This window comes from Oncorhynchus nerka, linkage group LG13 (assembly GCF_034236695.1).
Source record: "Oncorhynchus nerka isolate Pitt River linkage group LG13, Oner_Uvic_2.0, whole genome shotgun sequence".
NCBI lineage: Eukaryota > Metazoa > Chordata > Actinopteri > Salmoniformes > Salmonidae > Oncorhynchus > Oncorhynchus nerka.
Window position 1 is genome coordinate 55,084,454 of NC_088408.1, and position 21,157 is coordinate 55,105,610.

The window sequence follows — 21,157 nt, forward strand, 5'->3', positions numbered from 1 at the left end:
TATGGCTTTTTTTTCTTGTACTGAAATAGCAGTAGTAGTAGCATCATATCAGGCAGGCTACAGTCCTTCCAAGGTTTGTCTGGAACTGGAAGCTCATTAACTAAATGAATAAGGGGTAGGTCATCTCTGGAGAGGATATTAGCTGCTGTTCGTAGTGTCAAACAATCCAGATTGACTACATTCATATTATGTTAGTAATTCTCCCTCTGTCTCTCAGCTTTGCCCCCCCAAAAAACTTGTTTCTATTCTATCCATTAACCAAATCTTGCCATTTTTGAGGTCAGAGTTTAGGGGTCAGGGTCAAATAACCACTGAGATTACAGTTCCAAGCTGAAAAGTGAACACAGTGGGCTCCCGAGTGAACACATTGGGCTCCCGAGTGGTGCAGCGGTCTAAGGCACTGCATCTCAGTGCAAGAGCTGTCACTATAGTCCCTGGTTCAAATCCAGGCGGTATCATATGTGGCACTAATTGGGAGTCCAACAGGGCTGTGCACAATTGGCCCAGCATCATCTGAGGCAGGCTGTCATTGTAAATAAGAACTAGTTCTTAACTGACTTGCCTAGTTAAGTGCACACACTGCTGGCTCTCACTTTGCAGATGAAACGGGCTCCTTTTTGTCATTTTAGTTTGGCTAATTGAATTTGTTATCTGAACTGCCAGTTGCCATAGAACTTTTGATGTGATGTAACGTGTTTGACCTTGTATCCTGATCGTGTACATGCGGCACATGTACAGGTTTGACACACTTCAGTTCATCTACAGGCTCAATATGAACTTTCACACTCCACATTCATACTCCATATTTCCACCTCCCGCCGCTTTTGCAGACCCAAGCAGAAATGTTCAGACCTGATCTCCCAGGACCAGATTGCTCAGACTGTGTAGAACAAGTTTGTGAAATTCCCCCAGGAGACTGCATGCATTCACAGTGTCCTCTAGTCTGACCCGACAGCGACTCAGCAATTCCACATCCTGCGTTATGCAACTCTCACACAAGCTCTCCTCTCTTTATGCCCAACTGTTGACAGACCATAGACTGCTGCCAGCCGCTCCAAACGCAATCACAGGCGGACAAATTGAATCAAGACAGCCCAATGTAAAATAGCTGTTGAATTATTTATTAACAATGTTACACAAACCTTAGCAGCAGGTTTGAGGGTGCTGGCTCGTGTCCTAAAAACTTTACAAAATGTTTACATCCAAGGAGAGATAAAATCAGCTTCAAAAACTCCATCAAGGACTTTCACAAATTAATTTAGTAAAACATTTATATACTCATATATAAAAACAGTCATACAAACATCACCGGGTTTCATGATATCAAACAGCTAACGAAAAAACTACAACTTTTCTATAAAAAAAAAAATCGGGATGTTTTAGTGCAAAGGCAGTAGAAATATAAAAATACTGTTGTGTTTTTCTCTGTGGTATAAAAAAAAACGTGGGAGGTTAAAGGTGTGTGTCGGCGATGGGAATGCGTCTTAGTTCAACGATCTGGGATGGGGCCGTACTCCCACCATCATGGCTCCCGTGGATCGACTCGTTGTCGCTCAGGTTAAGGCCAGATCCTAACAGGGAGAGAGAGAGACAGCAGACATGTCAATCATCACTTATTGACCATGTTAACTCTGGTCCAGTGCTTAGTGCATGGTGAGCGTAGTGGAAAGAACGCACACTACTCTGTGGACCAGAGCTATGACAATGCATGACATCATTCAGTGTTAACTTACTGATTCATTAACAGAAATTCTAGAATTTTGTTTGTGGTTAAAAGCCTACAGAACATTTCTACATCAACAACTGCTGTAGTGTTCTGAGTGAAAGGTGAGTGAGAATGATAATCAACAACCAAAACAGCGCGTAACTTATCACATTTGAACATGATCTATACACTTCAACTACAGTCAACGTGTCCAAATTGACAGGTAGAAGGGAGTGTTTCATGACCAGTGGTCCCAAAGGTAAAGGCATGAACAATAGGGTGTATCAAATGGCACCCTATTCCCTAGTGCACTACTTTTGACCAGGACCCAATAAGAAGTACACTATTAAAGATGCAGTCCAGGATGTTAAGCACAACAAATTTGTAACATATTGTTTGAACTGGATTCGTAACATATCCTATCAATTCCGGGGGTATCATCGGATGGGGCCACAGTGTCTCCTGACCCCTCCTGTCTCAGCCTCCAGAATTTATGCTGCAGTAGTTTATGTGTCGGGGGGCTAGGGTCAGTCTCTTATACCTGGAGTATTTATCCTGTCTTATCTGGTGTCCTGTGTGAATTTAAGTATGCTCTCTCTAATTCTCTTTCTTTCTTTCTTTCTTTCTTTCTTTCTTTCTTTCTTTCTTTCTTTCTTTCTTTCTCACGGAGGACCTGAGCTCTAGGACCATGCCTCAGGACTACCTGGCACTCCTTGCTGTCCCCAGTCCACCTGGCCGTGCTGCTGCTCCAGTTTCAACTGTTCTGCCTGCGGCTATGGAACCCTGACCTGTTCACAGGACGTGCTACCTGTCCCATACCTGCAGCAGGAGCAGGAGAGACACTCTCAATGATCGGCTATGAATAGCCAACTGACATTTACTCCTGAGGTGCTGACCTGTTGCACCCTCGACAACTACATGCTGGTTCAAACATTTGAACATCTTGGCCATGTTCTGTTTTAATCTCCACCTGACACAGCCACAAGAGCACTGGCCACCCCTCATAGCCTGGTTCCTCTCTAGGTTTCTTCCTAGGTTTTGGCCTTTCTAGGGAGTTTTTCCTAGCCACCGTGCTTCTACACCTGCATTGCTTGCTGCTTGGGGTTTTAGGCTGGGTTTCTGTTACAGCACTTTCAGATATCAGCTGATCTAAGGAGGGCTATATAAATACATTTAATTTGATTTGATGTAGCACACAAAAAAACAAGAGACCTGTTTTGTCTCGTGAGCACCACTTTCAAAACCACAGACTGAAATTATACAAAAGTTCTGGACCATCACTTTAAGGGAATAATAGGTTGACATTTGGGATGAACACAATGTGGTGTAATCCAAAGAACAGAACGACCTCCAGATTACCTGCGGAGTTTTTTCAATAATCATTTTTATGACAGTCAATTACAGTGCACTCGGGAAGAATTCAGAATCCCTTCCATTTTTCCACATTTTGTTACATTGCAGCCTTATTCTTAAATGTTGTAAACATAAAAAAAATATCATCAATCTACACACAATAACCCATAATAATTTTGCAAATGTTTTAAATATAAAAAACTGAAATACCTTATTTACATAAGTATTCAGACCCTTTACTCAGTACTTTGTTGAAGCACCGTTGGCAGCAATTACAGCATCGAGTCTTCTTTGGTATGACGCGACAAGCTTGGCACTCCTGTATTTGGGGAGTTCCTCCCATTCTTCTCTGCAGATACTCTCAACCTCACTGTCAGGTTGTATGGGGAGCGTTGCTGCACTGCTATTTTCTGGTCTCTCCAGCGATGTTTGATCGATCGGGTTCAAGTCCGGGCTCTGGCTGGGCCACTCAAGGACATTGAGACTTGTCCCGAAACCCCTCCTGCGTTGTCTTGGCTGTGTGCTTAGGGTCGTTGTCCTGTTGGAAGGTGAACCTTCGCCCCAATCTGAGGTCCTGAGTGCTCTGGAGCAGGTTTTCATCAAGGATCTCTCTGTACTTTGCTCCGTTCATCTTTCCCTCGATCCTGACTAGTCTCCCAGTCACTGCTGCTGAAAAACATCCCCACAGCATGATGCTGCCACCACCATCGTTCACCGTAGATGGTGTATGGTGTCAGGTTTCCTCCAGACGTGAGACTTGGCATTTGGCATTCAGGCCAAAGAGTTCAATCGTTGCTTCATCAGACCAGAGAATATTTAGGTGCCTTTTGGCAAACTCCAAGCGGGCTGTCATGTGCTTTTTTACTGAGGAGTGGTTTCCGTCTGGCCACTCTACCATAAAGGCCTGATTGGTGGAGTGCTGCAGAGATGGCTGTCCTTCTAGGAGGTTTTCCCATCTCCACAGAGGAACTCTAGCGCTCTGTCAGAATGACTATCGGGTTCTTGGTCACCTCCCTGACCAAGGCCCTTCTCCCCTGAGCTGCTCAGTTTGGCCGGGTGGCCAGCACTAGGAGTCTTGGTGGTTCCAAACTTCTTCCATTTAAAAATGATGGAGGCCACTGTGTTCTTGGGGACCTTCAATGACATTTTTTGGTACTCTTACCCAGATCTGTGCCTCGACACAATCCTGTCTCAGAGCTCTACCGACAACTCCTTCGACCTCATGGCTTGGTTTTTGCTCTGACATGCACTGTCAACTGTGAGACCTTAAATAGACAGGTATGCCTTTCCAAATCATGTCCAATCAATTAAATTTACCACAGGTGGACTCCAATCAAGTTGTAGAAACTTCTCAATGATGATCAATGGAAACAGGATTCACCTGTTTCGCTTTGTCATTGTGGGGTATTGTGTGTAGATTGCTGAGATGTGTTTATTTTTGGAACGTAACAAAATGTGTAAAAGTCTGGTCTGAATACTTTCAGAAGGGACTGTACAGTAAAAGCAGGGCATTAAGGACAACCAGTGGGACGGTAAGTTAACGATTCACCCTTTAAGAGCCTAATGAGTCTGCTGCTACTGACTTTACTGCCTGACTGACTAACTGACTGGCCTATTATGTAAAACCTCATTCTAGACTTCCCTTCTATCTCCCTGACCTCTGCCTGCACCTGAGGGAGGTCTAGGGTAGATATGAAGAAGGTTATCGGTTGAGTGTGGCAACATAAGGCCGGCCACGTAGAGAGGTAGAGGTCAGAAATACACGCCAAGAGGGAGGCGGGAAGGGGGACGGTTACAACACAGGCCAGGAGAAATGCTATAACACAGCATTTCTTTGTCCAAGTCCTTGTTTTGGATGTAGCTAGGATTAAACATATTGTACAACCTTGACGAAAGTAAGTAGCAGGAGCGCTTCAGGTATTCCACAACAACCACAGGTAATAGACTTAGCAGATATTTGTGGTTATAATTGTTCCTTTATGCTTTTCAATCCTGTTCACCTATAGAATTCATCTTCCCCGATGTCGTTTTAACAATAAGAGAGCCGTGAATGCCACCCCATTCGTAAACGTGTTCAACCTGAGGCTGAATGATGGGGTGATAGAGAGGTGAAGGCAAGGCCAGTGAAATGCGGACTCATCTTCCATAACGACTATAGCTGACGCGGGCACGCACGTGCGCGCACACACATCATACACAAACACACACACTACACGTTAAAGACAGCTGAAGAAGAGTTAGCGCTCTCCTCTCCCCGAGGCTTTTATTTACGGTAACATTACCCTCTCTAGCCAATCCCCTCTCATTAACACCTCTGACTAACTCCAAGTCCGCCAGGGACTTTTAATTTAGCTCGGCCACGGCGATAGACATGTGTTTTCCGGAGAGTGGATACTGGCGTGTATTCTCTGACCTCGCCCAGGGGCCCGGTTAGCACTAAGATGCCAGATTAACCTCTGTGTTGCACGGGGCCCTTCAGAGGCCACTCAATCAAGGGCCCGGTGGGGCCATCACGAGGTGGGTTCAAAGCCCAGGTGGAGTTCTTTCCATGATATGGACACCTTGGTTATCAGGCCTGACTGGGAAATAAGGTCAGGCGCATGACACGTCTCTTCCCATGGGGTGTATTTCTATAAACAGAAATCTTCATGGGTGAGAGAAGGTTCGTGGAAATAACATGTGTCCTGTCTAAAGAATCCAACTACAGTGAATAGTAGCTATGTAGAGTGAAGAGACATATCAAATCTAAACCGGTATGATGATGTTATGCTGTGACAATAATAATGATGATGATAATAACAGCAAACGTGACATGACGCTCTCACAGCACTGCCATCTTGGTCCACTTTGACGTTACAAAAGAACATGACATCACTATTCGATGTGCGCTACTTTTGACCAGGGCCCATGGGGCTCTTGTCAAAAATAGTTCACCATATTGGGGATAGGGTGCCATTTGGGGCGCGCCCTATATTTCCTAGAGAAACAGACAAAACAATGTCCTGAACACTACTTGGCATGTTTTCAGCTCGGTCCTGCCACTTGTTATTCAGGCAGCGTAGATCGATTCCTCTGTGATTTGAGAATGGGAGTGTGGAGTGTTGATATATCAGCCGGAAGTAAGACCCCATATCTCATTAAACATTGATGACTGAGGAGAAATGGTTCCTACAGCCGCAAGACAGGGTTCGCTGAGGACTGACCGAGCAGGGCCAGCAGTAATGGCTGCCATGGGACGCGTACACACCAGGCCTCCATACACACCCATGCGTATGTACATGCACACGTTCAAATGCGCACACACCAAATCACACAAATGTTAGAAAACCATATGTGAGTCCCAGTAAGCGGTGTGCAACTAGCTGCAGGGAAATCAGGCGCAGGAGAGCAGAAATGGGTAACAACTGGAGCACTATAATAATGCAAAAACCAAGCTGCACCCTGAACAACAAAATACAGGTAAAATAACCTGTCGCAATACCAGTCAGAAGTGCACATACAGACATTGGGGGAACAGAGGGTTATATACACGACAAGTAATGAGAGAATGTAAACCAGGTGTGTGGGGAAACAAGACAAAACAAATGGAAAATGAAAGGTGGATCGGCGATGGCTAGAAGACCGGTGACGTCGACCTCCGAACGCCGCAGGAACCGACTTCAGCGGAAGTCGTGACAGTCCCCCATACTCCAGATCAGGTACATGTATGCTCAAGTTCAAATTGGAACTGTAACTGGATCGAATCCCCGAGCTGGTAAAAATCTGTCGTCCTGCCCCCTGACCAAGGAAGTTAACCCACTATTCCTCGGTAGGCCGTCATTGTAAATAAGAATTTGTTCTTAACTTTATTTTATTTTTATTTTTATTTATTTAACCTTTATTTAACCAGGTAGGCTAGTTGAGAACAAGTTCTCATTTGCAACTGCGACCTGGCCAAGATAAAGCATAGCAGTGTGAACAGACAACACAGAGTTACACATGGAGTAAACAATTAACAAGTCAATAACACAGTAGAAAAAAAATGGGCAGTCTATATACAATGTGTGCAAAAGGCATGAGGAGGTAGGCGAATAATACAATTTTGCAGATTAACACTGGAGTGATAAATGATCAGATGGTCATGTACAGGTAGAGATATTGGTGTGCAAAAGAGCAGAAAAGTAAATAAATAAAAAACAGTATAAAAACAGTATGGGAATGAGGTAGGTGAAAATGGGTGGGCTATTTACCAATAGACTATGTACAGCTGCAGCGATCGGTTAGCTGCTCGGATAGCTGATGTTTGAAGTTGGTGAGGGAGATAAAAGTCTCCAACTTCAGCGATTTTGCAGTTCGTTCCAGTCACAGGCAGCAGAGTACTGGAACGAAAGGCGGCCAAATGAGGTGTTGGCTTTAGGGATGATCAGTGAGATACACCTGCTGGAGCGCGTGCTACGGATGGGTGTTGCCATCGTGACCAGTGAACTGAGATAAGGCGGAGCTTTACCTAGCATGGACTTGTAGATGACCTGGAGCCAGTGGGTCTGGCGACGAATATGTAGCGAGGGCCAGCCGACTAGAGCATACAAGTCGCAGTGGTGGGTGGTATAAGGTGCTTTGGTGACAAAACGGATGGCACTGTGATAGACTGCATCCAGTTTGCTGAGTAGAGTGTTGGAAGCCATTTTGTAGACGACATCGCCGAAGTCGAGGATCGGTAGGATAGTCAGTTTTACTAGGGTAAGCTTGGCGGCGTGAGTGAAGGAGGCTTTGTTGTGGAATAGAAAGCCGACTCTTGATTTGATTTTCGATTGGAGATGTTTGATGTGAGTCTGGAAGGAGAGTTTGCAGTCTAGCCAGACACCTAGGTACTTATAGATGTCCACATATTCAAGGTCGGAACCATCCAGGGTGGTGATGCTAGTCGGGCATGCGGGTGCAGGCAGCGATCGGTTGAAAAGCATGCATTTGGTTTTACTCGCGTTTAAGAGCAGTTGGAGGCCACGGAAGGAGTGCTGTATGGCATTGAAGCTCGTTTGGAGGTTAGATAGCACAGTGTCCAATGACGGGCCGAAAGTATATAGAATGGTGTCGTCTGCGTAGAGGTGGATCAGGGAATCGCTCGCAGCAAGAGCAACATCATTGATATATACAGAGAAAAGAGTCGGCCCGAGAATTGAACCCTGTGGCACCCCCATAGAGACTGCCAGAGGACCGGACAGCATCCCCTCCGATTTGACACACTGAACTCTGTCTGCAAAGTAATTGGTGAACCAGGCAAGGCAGTCATCCGAAAAACCGAGGCTATTGAGTCTGCCGATAAGAATATGGTGATTGACAGAGTCGAAAGCCTTGGCGAGGTCGATGAAGACGGCTGCACAGTACTGTCTTTTATCGATGGCGGTTATGATATCGTTTAGTACCTTGAGCGTGGCTGAGGTGCACCCGTGACCGGCTCGGAAACCAGATTGCACAGCGGAGAAGGTACGGTGGGATTCGAGATGGTCAGTGACCTGTTTGTTGACTTGGCTTTCGAAGACCTTAGATAGGCAGGGCAGGATGGATATAGGTCTATAGCAGTTTGGGTCCAGGGTGTCTCCCCCTTTGAAGAGGGGGATGACTGCGGCAGCTTTCCAATCCTTGGGGATCTCAGACGATATGAAAGAGAGGTTGAACAGGCTGGTAATAGGGGTTGCGACAATGGTGGCAGATAGTTTCAGAAATAGAGGGTCCAGATTGTCAAGCCCAGCTGATTTGTACGGGTCCAGGTTTTGCAGCTCTTTCAGAACATCTGCTATCTGGATTTGGGTAAAGGAGAACCTGGAGAGGCTTGGGCGAGGAGCTGCGGGGGGGGCGGAGCTGTTGGCCGAGGTTGGAGTAGCCAGGCGGAAGGCATGGCCAGCCGTTGAGAAGTGCTTATTGAAGCTTTCGATAATCGTGGATTTATCGGTGGAGACCGTGTTACCTAGCCTCAGTGCAGTGGGCAGCTGAGAGGAGGTGCTCTTGTTCTCCATGGACTTCACAGTGTCCCAGAACTTTTTGGAGTTGGAGCGACGTCTATGAGGGTGCCCTTGTTTACAGAGTTAGGGTTGTACCTGGTGGGTTCCTTGATGATTTGAGTGAGATTGAGGGCATCTAGCTTACATTGTAGGACTGCCGGGGTGTTAACCTCTTGCTTCTACTCGGGACGCTTGCGTCCCAACTAGAGCTCTGGAAATGCAAATGCGCTACGCTAAATGCTAATAGTATTAGTTAAAACTCAAAAGTTCATTAAAATACACATGCAGGGTATCGAATTAAAGCTACACTAGTGAATCCAGGCAACAAGTCAGATTTTTAAAATGCTTTTCGGCGAAAGCATGAGAAGCTATTATCTGATAGCATGTAACACCCCAAAAGACCCACAGGGGACGTAAACAAAATAATTAGCATTTCGGCGTTACACAAACCGCACAATAAAATAGAAAACATTCATTACCTTTCACCATCTTCTTTGTTGGCACTCCTAGATGTCCCATAAACACTATTTGGGTCTTTATTTCGATTAAATCGGTCCATATAAAGCCTAGATATCGTTATATGTAGACTGTGTGATAAACGAAAAAAACATTGTTTCAAAACATAACGTCATTTTTTTAAATTCAAAAAGTCGACGATAAACTTTCACAAAACACTTCGAAATACGTTTGTAATGCAACTTTAGGTATTAGTAAACGTTAATAAGCGATAAAATTCATCAGGAGGCGATGTAAAGATCATTAGCTGTCCGTCTGGAAAAATGTCCGGCTAGAAACTCAACGAAAATATCCGGTCCTAGACCCGAGGAGATACGGTGCCCTGCATGTGTTTGACCAAGAAAAAACTCGAAGGGAAATGACAAGACTCTAGACACCGTGTGGAAGCTGTAGGTACTGCAACCTCAGTCAATTAATTGTGGTTCACCTTTATCAATGGGTTCAAGTAGCGCATGGATATATTTTCCCATTTTCAGTGATCAGTTTTTCTTGTGCTTTTCGATGTAAATGCCGTTCTGGTAAAGCCACAGCAGTGATTTAACCAGTTTTATAAACGTCTGAGTGTTTTCTATCCACACAGACTAAGCAAATGCATATACTATATTCCTGGCATGAGTAGCAGGGCGCTGAAATGTTGCGCGATTTTTAACAGAATGTTCAAAAAAGTAGAGGGTCGACTTAAGAGGTTAAGCATATCCCAGTTTAGGTCACCTAACAGAACAAACTCTGAAGCTAGATGGGGGGCGATCAATTCACAAATGGTGTCCAGGGCACAGCTGGGAGCTGAGGGTGGTCGGTAGCAGGCGGCAACAGTGAGAGACTTATTTCTGGAGAGAGTAATTTTCAAAATTAGTAGTTCGAACTGTTTGGGTATGGACCTGGAAAGTATGACATTACTTTGCAGGCTATCTCTGCAGTAGACTGCAACTCCGCCCCCTTTGGCAGTTCTATCTTGACGGAAGATGTTATAGTTGGGTATGGAAATCTCTGAATTTTTGGTGGCCTTCCTGAGCCAGGATTCAGACACGGCAAGGACATCAGGGTTAGCAGAGTGTGCTAAAGCAGTGAGTAAAACAAACTTAGGGAGGAGGCTTCTGATGTTGACATGCATAAAACCAAGGCTTTTTCGATCACAGAAGTCAACAAATGAGGGTACCTGGGGACATGCAGGGCCTGGGTTTACCTCCACATCACCCGCGGAACAGAGAAGGAGTAGTATGAGGGGCGGCTAAAGGCTATCAAAACTGGTCGCCTAGAGCGTTGGGGGCAGAGGATAAGAGGAGCAGGTTTCTGGGCATGGTAGAATATATTCAGGGCATAATGCGCAGACAGGGGTATGGTGGGGTGCGGGTACAGCGGAGGTAGGCCCAGGCACTGGGTGATGATGAGAGAGGTTGTATCTCTGGACATGCTGGTTGTAATGGGTGAGGTCACTGCATGTGTGGGAGGTGGGACAAAGGAGGTAACAGGGGTATGCAGAGTGGGTCTAGGGGCTCCATTGTGAACTAAAACAATGATAACTAACCTGAACAACAGTATACAAGGCATATTGACATCTGAGAGAGACATACAGCGAGGCATACAGTAATCACAGGTGTTGAATTTGGAAAGCTAGCTAAAAACAGTAGGCGAGGCTAATCCGCTAGCACAACAAACAGCAGGTAAAATGGCGTTGACTAGGCAACGGGGCCGACAGGTAAAACAAACAAGCAGAATGGAGTACCGTGATTAATGGACAGTCCAGCGTGCGTCAGCTATGTAGCCAAGAGATCAGTGTCCAGGGGGCAGCGGTGGATGGGCAGGGAAGCTGGGCTGGCGAGTGTTATCCAGGTTTTAAAAAAACTAACAATGACTAAATAGCTTGTAGCTAGTTAGCTGGTTAGCGGCTGGAGGTTCTTGAGTGTGTCATAAAAATAAAAATAAGAGTAAAAGTAATAGTGATTCCGTATCACATTGGGTGAGGCAGGTTTCCGGAAGGTATAAACAAATAAAAAATCAAAAAGAGATAGAAAGTAAATGGGGTCAGAGAGTGATTGGGACGCGGTGGTTCAGACGGTTAGCAGGCCTGTGCTAACAAGCTAACAGTTCGTAGGCCCGAGCTAGACAAGGTAGCAGTTAGCGGACCGGAGCTTGACAAGCTAGCCGTTAGCAGGCCGAATTAGCAAGCAGGGAGATAGCGAGGGCTAGAGAGTTAACCTTTGGGGGACGTCGCGATGGGGTGAGTCTGTTTATTCCTCTTCATGCGGTGACATCGACAGACCGGTCGTGGGCCCGGGTAATTGTAGCCCAGGAGTATGCTACAGGTGCTCTAGTACGCTAGGTGAGCTGGAGACACAGCGATTCAGAAAGCTCGCGGGCCTTGGCCAGCAGATGGATCTTTGGCGATGTCGCAGCAGAAAAGCCTGTTGAAACCACCTCGGACGATTATGTCGGCGGACCAGTCGTGATGGATCGGCGGGGCTCCGTGTCGGCAGTAGAGGGTCCAGGCCAATTGGCAAAATAGGTATTGTTGGACCTCTTCGGCTAGTCGGGAGATGGGCTTAGCTCGAGGCTAGCTCAAGGCTAACTGGTGCTTGCTCTGGGACAGAGACGTTAGCCAGGAGTAGCCACTCGGATTGCAGCTAGCTAGTTGCGATGATCCGGTGTAAAGGTTCAGAGCTTGCGGTAGGAATCCGGAGATGTGGTAGAGAAAAAGCAGTCTGATATGCTTTGGGTTGATGTCGCGCTGGTGTCCTAGTTAGCTTTGAAGACCGCTAGCAGTGGCTAGCTACTAGCTAGTAGCTAGTTAGCTGGCTAGCTTCTGATGAGGGTTCCGGTTCTAAAGTATAGAAAAAGCAGATCCGTACCACATTGGGTGATGCGGGTTGCAGGAGAGTATATTCAGCCTGTAGTTGGAAAGTGGGATTAAAATATGTACGAAATATATACAGAAAAAAAAAACGAGGAAAACTATATTTACACTATACAGGACGGGACAAGACAAAACACACGTCCGACTGCTACGCCATCTTGGAAAAAAAAAAAACTGACTTGCCAAGTTAAATAAAGTTACATTTAAAAAACAATATATATATATTTATCTTTAAGAGGGAATAAAATGTGATTTGTTTGTATACTGACTCATCGCCGTATCCACTTCTCCCTCGACACCATTATAGTGTTGATGAGTAGAACACAGAGTTTCTGCTGACCGTATGACCTGATTAGGAAAAACTCTGGGCTCTAAATTGCTCCCTGTTACTTACAAAGTGCACTTCTAAAGTAGTGCACTACAGGGAATAGGGCAGCATTTGGGACGCAGCCCAAAGTGATTCTTACCAGTCTTTAAGGCAAATATGAGGTCGTCAAACTCCTGGGACTCCTCGTCGGCCACTAGGTTGTCGTTGATGAAGCCTCCTCCGTCGGTGGTGTAGGTCCCACTCTGAGGGCTCTGCTTAAACACACTGCTGGGCTGACTGCCCGGACGCAGGGACGCACGCTCCCAGTCCGCGGACACCTGCCACACACACACACACACACACACACACACACACACACACACACACACACACACACACACGCATGCACACACGCATGCACGCACACACACACACACACACACACACACACACACACACACACACACGCATGCACGCACACACACACACACACACGCGCATGCACGCACACGCACACACACACAAAGCATATCTTTACAGACTATATACGGCACTAACAAAGACAGCCACTGTCCAACACGTTGAAATGACACTGATCAGAGGGCATAAATTATGTCAGGGTTACATTTCGTATGAGCTAAAATGTACAGTATTTGGAGTGCACAGTGGGTATCCTTATGTATTTGCAGAAACAACACAAACCAGAGACGAGCACGTAAAGGGGGGAACTAAATCTCTGTGGTTAATGCAATGACAAAAACCAGTCCCATTCTGGCAGGGAGTCAGCTCAGGACAGCAGAGAATGGGCCTGTCAGCCGTGTAATCACGTCTTAGACATGGAGGGCCACGCAGAGTTTATGTTGTCAAAGCTCCCCAAAGGGGTTAACGCAGGACGAAGGCTCATGTGGGGGTTAAGGGGTGAGAGGGAGGTCGCCGGCTCTGGGTCTCATACAAAATCAGTCTCAAATATGCAAATATTGCACTGAACCTGCTGCACTGATGAATCCTTTTTCTTCAGAGAGAGAGAGAGACAGAGGGAGAGGAAGAGGGGGAGGGAGATAAATAAAAAGGGAGAGAGGGGTGACAGAGGGGGGCACGAGAGAGAGAGAGAGAGAGAGAGAGAGAGAGAGAGAAGAGAGAGAGAGAGAGAGAGAGAGAGAGAAGAGAGAGAGAGAGAGAGAGAGAGACCCAGATAGTTCCCAGGGCTAATCACTGGACGTCTGGATGAGTGGTGATGGGAATAGAGAGTTCAGCACCATCACAGACAATCAGCTAGCCATGAGAACTGGCACATTGTGTACATAGCTAAGATGTTTCACTTGGCTAAGCAATCTGTGTGGTTTCCACCACAAAAGAGACGGGATGTTTTTCAGCACACAGTATGTGTCCAGGTAGTAATATAACCCATCACTGGACAACTATCCCTGTCCTCTCATACATACCAAATGACGCCATCCAAGGCACAGACAGGGAATTATTGCGTTGTGGAAAGAATCCTTGTGGAATCTAATTTTCCCTTAGTCTGAGTTTTCCAGGAGACAAAGTTTCACCTCCCTCCCTCTCTCCCTCAGTGAACCTCAGTGAATGACAGACAGGTGTAATAGCCTCTCACAGTGTTTCTTAATCCTGGGGACCTAAAGGGGTGCACATTTTAGTTTTTGCCCTAGCACTATACAGCTGATTCATATCTGGCCGGCCAGACAGACAGACAGACAGACAGGTATAATAGCCTATCTGAACAGGCCTGTAATGACAGACAGGCAGACAGGTGTAATAGCCTATCTGAACAGGCCTGTAATGACAGACAGACAGGTGTAATAGCCTATCTGAACAGGCCTGTAATGACAGACAGACAGACAGGTGTAATAGCCTATCTGAACAGGCCTGTAATGACAGACAGACAGACAGACAGACAGACAGACATACAGACAGACAGACAGACAGACAGACAGGTGTAAGAGCCTAATCTGAACAGGCCTGTAATGACAGACAGACAGCGTGGTGTAATAGCCTGTAATTGGTACAGTGTCCAGCCACCATTTACCATATCCACTCTGACACCTCCCACCTCCCATGTACCAATCCCCTTCGCACCCCTTCCTCCTCCCCTCTCCATTTTCTCTCTAACTCTCCCCCCCATCTCCTCTTCAGTGTAACTCCTTATAGGGTGTCCAGCAGAGCTGTGACCAGAGCTGTGACAGATCAGGGGATGCATGGACTGGGCCTGGGGAGTATGTAGGCTTAGTTCTAGGGTAAGGTGGGCTACTAGTTGAGGAGAGGAGAACACTTCTCTGCATGGCAGCTCTCACACACACACGTTACTGTTAGCGTAATTGCAGCTGACTCAAGTCACTGTGAACAAACAGAAAGTGTGGAGGGACACGCTGTGTTTCCCCGAGGATCCGCTGACAAGGGTGTGAGTGAGGAGAGGACTGGTCAAACCGAGCCCTGGGAATGAGGTCATGGGAGAGAGAGAGAGAGAGAGAGGGGGATGGGACTGGGGAAGGGGTTGAGGTAAGGGCTTTAGAGGAAGGGCACCGGGCAGGGGAGCGAGAGAGAGGGGGATGGGACTGGGGAAGGGGTTGAGGTAAGGGCTTTAGAGGAAGGGCACCGGGCAGGGGAGAGAGAGAGAGGGGATGGGACTGGGGAAGGGGTTGAGGTAAGGGCTTTAGAGTAAGGGCACCAGGCAGGGGAGAGAGAGGGATGGGACTGGGGAAGGGGTTGAGGTAAGGGCTTTAGAGTAAAGGGCAGGGGAGAGAGAGAGAGAGAGGGATGGGACTGGGGAAGGGGTTGAGGTAAGGGCTTTAGAGTAAGGGCACCGGGCAGGGGAGAGAGAGAGAGGGGATGGGACTGGGGAAGGGTTTGAGGTAAGGGCTTTAGAGTAAGGGCACCGGGCAGGGGAGAGAGAGAGAGGGGGATGGGACTGGGGAAGGGGTTGAGGTAAGGGCTTTAGAGTAAAGGGCACCGGGCAGGGGGAGAGAGAGAGAGGGGATGGGACTGGGGAAGGGGTTGAGGTAAGGGCTTTAGAGTAAGGGCACTGGGGCAGGGAGAGAGAGAGAGGGGGATGGGACTGGGGAAGGGGTTGAGGTAAGGGCTTTAGAGGAAGGGCACCGGGCAGGGGAGAGAGAGGGTTGGGACTGGGGAAGGGGTTGAGGTAAGGGCTTTAGAGTAAGGGCACTGGGCAGGGGGAGAGAGAGAGAGGGATGGGACTGGGGAAGGGGTTGAGGTAAGGGCTTTAGAGTAAGGGCACTGGGCAGGGGGAGAGAGAGAGGGATGGGACTGGGGAAGGGGTTGAGGTAAGGGCTTTAGAGTAAGGGCACCGGGCAGGGGAGAGAGAGAGGGGATGGGACTGGGGAAGGGGTTGAGGTAAGGGCTTTAGAGTAAGGGCACCAGGCAGGGGAGAGAGAGAGAGAGAGAGAGCGTTATGGGGGGTAAGGGTGACGCAGTGAATCAGTCAGTAAGTTGGGGACTTATGGGGATAGAACAGGGCTCCTCCTCACCCTTCTATTGCTTTTTCTCCTTAGTTTCCTGAAGTGAGGGAGGGAAAGATGGCAGGGTGTGTGTGTGTGTGTGTGTGGGTTACCTCCTCCATGGCGCTGATGAGGTTCTGGGTGGACTTGTTGATCTCCGCCCCTATGGTGGCGGCACCCCCGCTCTGGTAGGTGGAGTCTGGGCTGCCGTGGCCGTTCATCTCCACTGTGTAGCTGGCCTTGGATGGCCAACACAGCTGGTTGTGCATCAGGAAGTACACCGCAAACACGTACAGGCCCTGGCAAGCAGAGGGTAAAGATAAAAAATGTGGCACCTCCATTGCAATTCAAAATGATTTGACCCTGCCAGGCACATCACCAATTGAACCTACACACAAAAGAAAAAGGAGAGCGGGCTTAAATTGTTTCTCGATTGCGCGTCGTTCTCCCCATTGCACTCCGAGAAGTGCATTTATCTTGGACGGCTCCACGCAAAGCAGAGCAGCACGTCCCGTATGGGCAAAGTTTGGATTGATCGAGAATGGTAGAAGTGGCAAGACGACGTCCCTTGGACATGACATCACTGTCAGTCAGCAGCATCCTGATCTGGTATCTCTATCACATCCTCTGTGTCATCAGACAGGCCAGTGTGAATTACTCCAGCACGTTCCTCTGTGAAATATCACAGTCCCGGCAGACATCTCACAACACCAGGCGGGCAGGAGGGGATGACGGCAACCATAGACAGAGATGGAGTGATGCACTGCACTGCAAATACAGTATTACCACACACACACACACACACACACACACACACACACACACACACACACACACACACACACACACACACACACACACACACACACACACACACACCACACACACACACACACACACACACACACACACACAGGAGAACAGGACATCACCAAGCGATCTAGCAGGAAGTTCATCAAAACTGGGACTTAAATTAAACCAATTGCAATCTCTCCACGTCAGCAAAGCTCATGCTCCTGTTTCACCAGCGGCCTATTGATCTTAACAGACAGGCAGTTTAGTCCGGCTCAGGGAGAGGAAAGCCACTCAACACAAAAGCTCCCTATGTAGATACAAATGTGTGGAAATCATTACATTTTCCTTGGAACCCTGACATTGAAAGGGACAAACTGTAATGGATACGAGATGCGATGGGACGAAGGGGAACAGGCTTAGTACACGACCTGTTTATTGGTGCACTGTAAATAGGGAACATGAGCTTCTATCTGGGGGAAAAGCACACATATGGGAATGGACACAGTACACCCACAACAATCACTCAGAGTGCCTTTATAGCCTGAGCGGAGCGTGTGTGTATGTGGTGTGAGGGTGTACATGAGTGTGTGTGTGTGTGTGTGTGCGCGCGTGCGTGGAGCAGCCACTATCAGTAGTCTCTGATAGAGTGAGAGCGGCCCCATCCTGACAGTCTTCAGGGCGATTAGCACACGCCGTTTAAGGACCAGCCTGAGCCAGCGCGGCCCGAGGAACACGCTTTATTACCCACAGGCTGTTATGTAAGTGTTCCCTGCTCTGGGGACTTGGTGTGTGTGTGTGTGTGTGTGTGTGTGTGTGTGTGTGTGTGAGACAAAGAGAGGGAGAGTGTTACTACAGGAGGTTAGGTCACGGCCCCTACACCACCATGAGAACCAGGGAGGGAGGAGAGAGGAGGGAGAACACAAGAGGTACAAAGAGGCACAGCGCTAACCAGCTAGCTAGCTAGGGGGAGAATGCTTTCAGTAGAAAATGAACAAGACAGATAGAAATAAATTGAAAGGAGAGAAGAAAACAGAGAAACAGAGAAAAAGCAAAGGAGAAACAGAGAGGTGATCTAGATGGGAAACAGAAAGAGATCAAATGAATACGAAAGTAGAGAGAAATTATAATACATGGACATCATAGCTCTTAGACCACTGGGCCTATCCCTCCTATACCATGTCTCCTAGCAACGTGTGCTGGGTTGAATTCGATGAAGGAGGCTGCTACTTCTGCACTATCAACTCATCTCCAGCGACAGGGCTCGTGACAGGATCTGCGTTGCAATGAAGAGCAGTCTATTTATAGTCCGCTGTGCGGCCCAATCAGGAAGTGCGGGTGTAAATGTAATTCTGTGGTGGGTGCCTGGCGTCTTTCATTGCTCAAAGAAAGAAAGGGGGGCTGTTTGTTTGTGAGCTACTAATGTACAAGCCCATTTACTGGCAGAGGGGCGGACACAAATCAAATCAAATCAAAGTTTACAGCAGCACACAAACAGTGCTGCTGTGATTGGATTATTCTTCTATAAATTCGGGACAAGTTCAGCCGGATCTAATGCAGATGCTGCCCTAGACAACCCCTCGACAAGCGATATGTCAGAAGAGCGAGAGAGAGAGAGAGAGAGAGAGAGAGAGAGAGAGAGAGAGAGAGAGAGAAGCAAAAAAGCCTTGCATACGCCAACCCTGGGTTCCATCTATATTGATAGACTCCAACAGTAATGCCCCTGTCTGTCTGTCTGTCTTTCTGTCCGTGTGGAGTGCTGAGAGGAAACCAACTAAATCTATGGTTGTACTGAATAACGTGCTGGGGCACAGAGGTTGCTCTACTCTAAAAACACTGAGACCAATACTTGGCAACTAGTAGTATATGTCTATGTTCCAAATGGCACCCTATGGGCCCTGGTCAAAAGTAGTGCACTATATAGTACCATTTTGGACACGGCCTGTGTTTTATAGACACGGCCTGTGTTTTATAGACACAGACAAAGTTATGTACTTGTTATGTAATTTGTAAGTCACTGAAATTGACCTCAAGGGAAACGTCTCTGTTGGCCCTTGTCTGCGTCCCAAATGGCACCCTATTCCCTGTATAGGGCACTACTACTTCCCTATACAGGACACTTCATCTTATGGGCTCTGGTCAAGTAGAGCACTATATAGGGAATAGGTTGTCATTTGGTACACAGACCCTTATAGTGAGAGTGAACAGCTTGGAGATGTGGCAAATCCTTTCCTCCCTGAGTCATCATACACACGCAGCAACTGCTCTGTACTGGGAGACGGTGGCCCATCCAAGTTGACAGCTGGAGCTAGGTGCTGGATATAGGGGCGGCAGGGTAGCCTAGTGGTTAGAGTGTTCGACTAGTAACCGAAAGGTTGCAAGTTCAGATCCCCGAACTGACCAGGTAAAAATCTGTCTTTCTGCCCCTGGACAGGCAGTTAACCCACTGTTCCTAGGCCGCCATTGAAAATAAGAATTTGTTCTTAACTGACTTTTAAGTCAGTTAGCCGATGGTATCACACTAGATGTGATGGGATGCGTCGGAGGATGTCTGCCCCATGGAAGGCAAGATATCCGAGAACGTACATTACTGAAAAGCAACACAATCAGGGATACACCTAGGATCAACACCGTAAACATCGGCTATCTTGACCCTTAGGATCCAGACTTAAAATTCTGCGGTGCAAAAAAAGAGAATCATGCCGGATCCAACCAGTTACCATAAATTGAATACGGTGCAAAGTCTTCTCTGTAATAGGCTGTGTGCCAAGCGGCACCTTATTCCCTGTGCAGTGCGATACTTGGTCCTGCGGACATACAGCACTTTGGGACACAGACATTTACTGTACATCCCCCCTGATGGTTACCTTCATGTACAGCTGTCCTTTGAGGTTGCCTTCATGTACAGCTGTCCTTTGAGGTTGCCTTCATGTACAGCTGTCCTTTGAGGTTACCTTCATGTACAGCTGTCCTTTGAGGTTGCCTTCATGTACAGCTGTCCTTTGAGGTTGCCTTCATGTACAGCTGTCCTTTGAGGTTGACTTCATGTACAGCTGTCCTTTGAGGTTGCCTTCATGTACAGCTGTCCTTTGAGGTTGCCTTCATGTACAGCTGTCCTTTGAGGTTACCTTCATGTACAGCTGTCCTTTGAGGTTGCCTTCATGTACAGCTGTCCTTTGAGGTTGCCTTCATGTACAGCTGTCCTTTGAGGTTGCCTTCATGTACAGCTGTCCTTTGAGGTTGCCTTCATGTACAGCTGTCCTTTGAGGTTGCCTTCATGTACAGCTGTCCTTTGAGGTTGCCTAGAAGCTCCAGAGCAGCGCTAACTAACCACTAAGCAGGATGTATGAAATATAGCACACTGGAGCCAGCTGGTTGACGGCTGCTGTGGTTCCCGAGCTGCAAGCCTAAATCATAAAGTAAATAGCATTGAGAGAGTCTATATAGTTGAAATGAATGCATAGAATCCACCTTCCGGGCGTGGGCGCATACACGCACGCGTGCATGTGCACACTGAGCTGAGCGCGAGCACACTCTTAACATCTGCACTTGTTTAATGGTTTTTCAGCAATTAGCCCGAAGTGAGCAGCACCATTAAACAGCCTTTTACAGTCAGGGCAACAGCCACACTAACAACAATAACAACATGGAAAATTCTCCTCATGGAAAATGTACCGCATGAGCGAGATAATACAAAACAACCTGAAAGAGCATCCAAGCGCAAACTGTGCCACTGAATAGAGGCACATAAGCAACTGGAGTAACAAATAGCCACAGAACGCCAGAAAGTGACATAATGTGCTCAGATATTATGCCAACTCAGAAAGTAAATGAATTGAAATGTAGCCTTTAAGAGATTTCTTAGACGGTCTGAGGTGGTTTGAGACACCAAAAACAGAAAACCTCAATCTGAAGATTTGTTATCCAGCCATACATGTATAATACACTTCACTCCATGCAACGTAGACGAATGTGACTATACTTTAAATCCTAATCATATGAATGCATTATGGTTCGCAACATTTACGGTCGTCTCTATTCATGTTCATTAGTGGTGATGACGTGGTACTAATGGCCGTGTCACGACACAAAGGTCAGCGCTCTCATCTCCAAGCTCCTCGTCTCCCCACCAAAGTAATTGTTTTTTTTGCTCCATAAACGCAGACTCTCAAGGCAGAACAATTG

The 21,157-nt window shown here is 47.2% G+C and overlaps 1 protein-coding gene across 1 annotated transcript in view; it reads right to left on the minus strand.

The window, feature by feature from the left end:
- Window positions 1-1,100: 1,100 nt before the first annotated feature.
- The window catches only part of LOC115140639 (adhesion G-protein coupled receptor V1-like), a 183,895-nt gene continuing 163,838 nt past the window's right edge, over window positions 1,101-21,157 (minus strand). The window contains 3 exon segments of the mRNA XM_065026488.1: window positions 1,101-1,571; window positions 12,871-13,048; window positions 16,294-16,479. Coding sequence (XP_064882560.1) covers window positions 1,453-1,571; window positions 12,871-13,048; window positions 16,294-16,479 — 483 coding nt within the window. The 3' untranslated portion in view covers window positions 1,101-1,452.